Source organism: Sycon ciliatum, chromosome 5, assembly GCF_964019385.1.
Source record: "Sycon ciliatum chromosome 5, ocSycCili1.1, whole genome shotgun sequence".
In the NCBI taxonomy this organism is placed as follows: domain Eukaryota; kingdom Metazoa; phylum Porifera; class Calcarea; order Leucosolenida; family Sycettidae; genus Sycon; species Sycon ciliatum.
The window spans coordinates 11,913,274-11,918,273 of record NC_088647.1 but is presented as its reverse complement, the minus strand read 5'-3'; the positions used below and the strand labels follow the sequence as shown (position 1 = coordinate 11,918,273).

The following is a 5,000-nucleotide window of genomic DNA, read 5'->3' as shown; positions in this document are numbered from 1 at the left end:
TGTGTGTGTGTATGTGTGCACGTGTGTGTGTGTGTGTGTGTGTGTGTGTGTGTGTGTGTGTGTTGTTCGTGTGTGTATGTGTGTGTGCTGATGGGTGCGTGCATGTGTATGTGCATGCGGGTGTACATTGGTGCAGGTGCAACAGGCAGGACGGTCAACATGAGTGGTATGACCACTGGCAGTGCGGATGCTGGTAGATACAGGAGAAGTGCTCTACGTGCTCGTGAATTAACGGGACAATTACCATCAGAAGTTGGTTTGTTGCCGAAGATGAAGTTTGAGAATCTTCCTTACAATCAGTCCTATGCACTGAAAGCTAGGGAATGTAAGTCTAATGCCTGTTGAACACTGTCTCTAGGCTACTAGACATCCTGCTGAATTGTAGTAAGGCTATGCTGCTGGTAGTAAGGCTATGCTGCTGGGCATGTGTTGTATGCATACATGTACAATACCATAACATGTTGCCGTGACTCTCCTAGTGGTGTTTTTCCTGCTGAAAGTAATGCCCATTTGTTGATAGTATAGGTAGACTCCGAACACGGTATAATTTGAACATTCCGTGTAATTCGAACTTTTTCGTCGTACCTATATTCTGCAAGTCACTTCAAGCTAAATTCGAATGCGCAATTTGAAGGACAAAAAGTGCACCCGCTGGTTGATTCGAACTCTGTTTTCGTACAGAAGAGCAGTTTACAGGCAGTGACTATGTCCTTCGAGCGCCGCTTATTTCATACCGAGGTGCAGCCACTGCTAAGGTTGTACTTCCTCCGTGTCATTACAAGAGCGATTTTTTCAAAATTATTTTGTCCCCTCGAAGAAAAGAAATCAGCTAGAATTTGAGGCAGGGCATTGTCGACGGACTAAGCTTGTGTTTGCGGCCTCCCGCTTCGCTGCACTTGCAGCTGAGGTTGATGTTTTCATCAGAGTTGGCGGCAGACCATTCAGCTCTCAACAAGACGCTGAACAAGACACACGTTCAAATTCAGGTCATAAAACTTCGTTTTCAAGCTATCTATGCCTCCAGGTGGCAGGCGATGACGGCAAACTAGCATGTTTGAAGTACACAGTGACGACTTTCCAGCGGGATAGGGTAAGCAGTTCTGCTCCATCTTTCCTTGACAAGCGCTTCGCTGATTTTGTTGGTGTTTTCAGACCTGCTACCTTCGCAGCAACATGCGCCACACGTATAGGTTTTTTTGCGGAATTTGAGAACACTTTGTTCTTGCCACCGTCAACTTCAGCATTTCGAATTCAGGAGAGAAACCAGGAGTCTTATACCCGAGCTTGCAGTCTTGAAAAATGCCCACGCGAACGATGTGGGCAGGCAAGAACTGCAGAAAAAGAACGCGCTCTGGGGCAAAATAGCGTGGAGCGGGATGAATTTGTTTGGTGCCGAAGAAAGCTAAGAGACCACCACGCCTTCCGTAACAAGTCGACTTTGCGTAGGAAGGGTCATAACAATGTTAGAACACAGAAAACATGGATTCCGACAGTCAGACTAAGACAAGCAAGTCACAAACATTGCGATGTGCGAAGCGACAATTGTACTGACCCAGATGAAGTACATTTTTACCACGATTTTACCATGGTTTTGATGCTTACCACCAGTACACTCTTGTAGGCTCATTCAAGATCATGATGCTTTCCGGGAACGGTGCACGCTCCTGTCGTCTCGACTCCTACACAGGATTCTATCCTAATATGATGTGTGCTTTTAAAAGCCCACACATGCCAATGTTACTGCTATTGCTAATTGCTAATTGCTAATTGCTAATGCTAATACTCTCTCTCTCTCTTTCTCTCTCTCTCTCTTTCTCTCTCTCTCCCTCTCTCTCTCTCTCTCTCTCTCTCTCTCTCTCTCTCTCTCTCTTTCTCTCTCTCTCTCTCTCTCTCTCTCTCTCTCTCTCTCTCTCTCTCTCTCTCTCTCTCTCTCTCTCTCTCTCTCTCTCTCTCTCTCTCCTCTCTCTCTCTCTCTCTCTCTCTCTCTCTCTCTCTCTCTCTCTCTCTCTCTCTCTCTCTCTCTCTCTCTCTCTCTCTCTCTCTCTCTCTCTCTCTCTCTCTCTCTCTCTCTCTCTCTCTCTCTCTCTCTCTCTCTCTCTCTCTCTCTCTCTCTCTCTCTCTCTCTCTCTCCTGTGATACTAATACTAATACTGCTTGTATTGGGGTGATGATGGTTTCCAGGATCATTGCCTTTGCCACTGCCAAGGCTATTGTCGTTTTCACTTATGTCACTTTTGTTACTTTTGTTACGCGCTGATCACATGTAGTGCATGTGAATGTATGTGTGCATGTGTGTGCATGTGTGTGCATGTGTGTGCATGTGTGATCAATGATCATGTGTGTATATGTGTGTACATGTGTTTGCATGTGTGTGCACATGAGTGTGCGTTTCGGTGCGTTTCAGTGCATGTGGTTGTGTGCATAAGAGTGTGGTTGTGTGTGTGTGTGTGTTTGTGTGTGTGTGTGCGTGCGTGTGTGTGTGTGTGTGTGTGTGTGTGTGTGTGTGTGTGTGTGTGTGTGTGTGTGTGTGTGTGTGTGTGTCTACACATGTGGGAGTGCTGGCCAGGAAAAGCCACTTCCTAGCTGTGTGGTGTAGACCAGGCTGAATAGTGGCGGTCAATTCACCAGCCTTGCAAGCTGTTGAATGGTGCAATCCCAGCATAAGTTGCAATGGCTTCTGCCGTAGCATCGGGCGTGAAAAGATCAAGGGTCAAAGGGTGTGTGTGTGTGTGTGTGTGTGTGTGTGTGTGTGTGTGTGTGTGTGTGTGTGTGTGTGTGTGTGTGTGTGTGTGTGTGTGTGTGTGTGTGTGTGTGTGTGTGTGTGTGTGTGTGTGTGTGTGTGTGTGTGTGTGTGTGTGTGTGTGTGTGTGTGTGTGTGTGTGTGTGTGTGTGTGTGTGTGTGTGTGTGTGTGTGTGTGTGTGTGTGTGTGTGTGTGTGTGTGTGTGTGTGTGTGTGTGTGTGTGTGTGTGTGTGTGTGTGTGTGTGTGTGTGTGTGTGTGTGTGTGTGTGTGTGTGTGTGTGTGTGTGTGTGTGTGTGTGTGTGTGTGTGTGTGTGTGTGTGTGTGTGTGTGTGTGTGTGTGTGTGTGTGTGTGTGTGTGTGTGTGTGTGTGTGTGTGTGTGTGTGTGTGTGTGTGTGTGTGTGTGTGTGTGTGTGTGTGTGTGTGTGTGTGTGTGTGTGTGTGTGTGTGTGTGTGTGTGTGTGTGTGTGTGTGTGTGTGTGTGTGTGTGTGGTGTGTGTGTGTGTCCCATATGGTGCAGTGGTATGTGCAGTCGATTTCCAATCGAGAGGTTGCGGGTTTAATTCCCGACGATTATGGTTGCACACGTCTTTCTTCTCTTTCTCGGACTCTTCCTGGCTTTTCTTTCATTCTCCTGGGTGGTTACCAACAGCCAGTGTATGCCGGAGTATGTGGTGTGGTGTGTGTGTGCAGAAAAAAAAGAAAAAAATGGAAAAATGAAAAATAGAGATTCACTGGCTAGAAAAAGTCACTTCAAACAGCTGTGTGGTGGATACCAGGCTAAACATAGTGGCGGTCAATTCATCAGCCTTGCAAGCTGTTGAATGGTGTAATCCCAGCACAAGTTGCTATGTCTAACATAGCTGTTCGCCATCATCGCTTCCGCGATAGGCATGTCTGAGGTCTGAGGTCTGAGGTGTGTGCACATGCAGTTATGTGTGTGTCCTTGGCAGTCTATGTATTGTTACTCACATGAATGATCATGTTCCGGTGTTTGTTTTTGTGTGTCCATTTTGTAGTTGAATTGTCCGCCGCTCTGAAAGGAGAGCATGGAGCTGCGTTTACTTGTTTTCCAGCAGTAGTTGACTTGAAGGCAAAGTCAACAGCTGCTCTTAGAGTGCGTGCTTATGCTGATATGTGGGGTGTTTACAAGGATCATCTTCTGGGTCAGGTCAGGAACCACGCCTATAATTAAGTAAACTGTTACATTTTATGAATCATAATGACATGTATATACTTGCATGATATTGTTGCTACTGTCTATATTTACATTGCATCTGTGTGGAGTGTGTACGTGTATGTTTACATGAGCATGTGCTCTTTGTCATATAAATGTGCGGATCAGCGCATGCATGTGTGCGTGTGCGTGCGTGTGTGGATGTGTGCATGTGTGCATGTGTGTGTGTGTGTGTGTGTGTGTGTGTGTGTGTGTGTGTGTGTGTGCGCGCGTGTGTGCATGTGTGTGTATGCGTGTGTGTGCGTGCGTGCATGCATGCGTGTGCATGTCAAGGTGGTGTAAGCGTCCTCGATCTAGGTATAACTGTTAGGATTTCAACAACAACAGTGTGGATGTCAGCAAAGCCATGGTAGCTAGAGCAACAACAGCTTGCATGTCAGCAAAGCCATGGTAGCTAGAGCAACAACAGCTTGCATGTCAGCAAAGCCATGGTAGCTAGAGCAACAACAGCTTGCATGTCAGCAAAGCCATGGTAGCTAGAGCAACAACAGCTTTCATGTCAGCAAAGCCATGGTAGCTAGAGCAACAACAGCTTTCATGTCAGCAAAGCCATCGTAGCTAGAGCAACAACAGCTTTCATGTCAGCAAAGCCATGGCAGGGGCGTCACACACGGTACGACCACTACGACCATGGTCGTACCACTTTTCGTCCAGGATGGTCCACCCAATTCATCCGAAAAAGCAATAAAAAAATTCAAGGATCTTCGGACTTGTACAAAACATCGCAACTGTTACTTTCATTGCAAGGAGCATACAGACTTGATGCCTAGCACTAGCAGCTAGCTATTGCCCAAGACTCCAAGCGGCTATCCATTACGATAGGCGGTTGGAGTCACGGTTAGAGACAACCAGACGATGGATTCCTCACGGACGCATTCACTGCAAACTTGACGGAAACAGAGCTGAGCTGGCGGCGATCACTGGGTCCAGAACTAAAATTTTCCAAGATCTACCATGTTACAATGGCGATCAGTACGTCAAGAGACACTACATGTATGTCACTTGTCAGCTACAACATAATAA

At 46.8% G+C, this 5,000-nt stretch overlaps 1 protein-coding gene across 2 annotated transcripts in view; it reads left to right on the top strand.

Moving 5' to 3' along the window:
- The window catches only part of LOC135817608 (deleted in lung and esophageal cancer protein 1-like), a 57,654-nt gene that overhangs the window by 30,321 nt on the left and 22,333 nt on the right, over positions 1-5,000 (top strand). For both annotated transcript variants that reach the window (XM_065330827.1, XM_065330826.1), the window contains exons 25-26: positions 137-325; positions 3,760-3,911. In XM_065330827.1, coding sequence (XP_065186899.1) covers positions 137-325; positions 3,760-3,911 — 341 coding nt within the window. The remainder of the gene's footprint in view (positions 1-136; positions 326-3,759; positions 3,912-5,000) is intronic.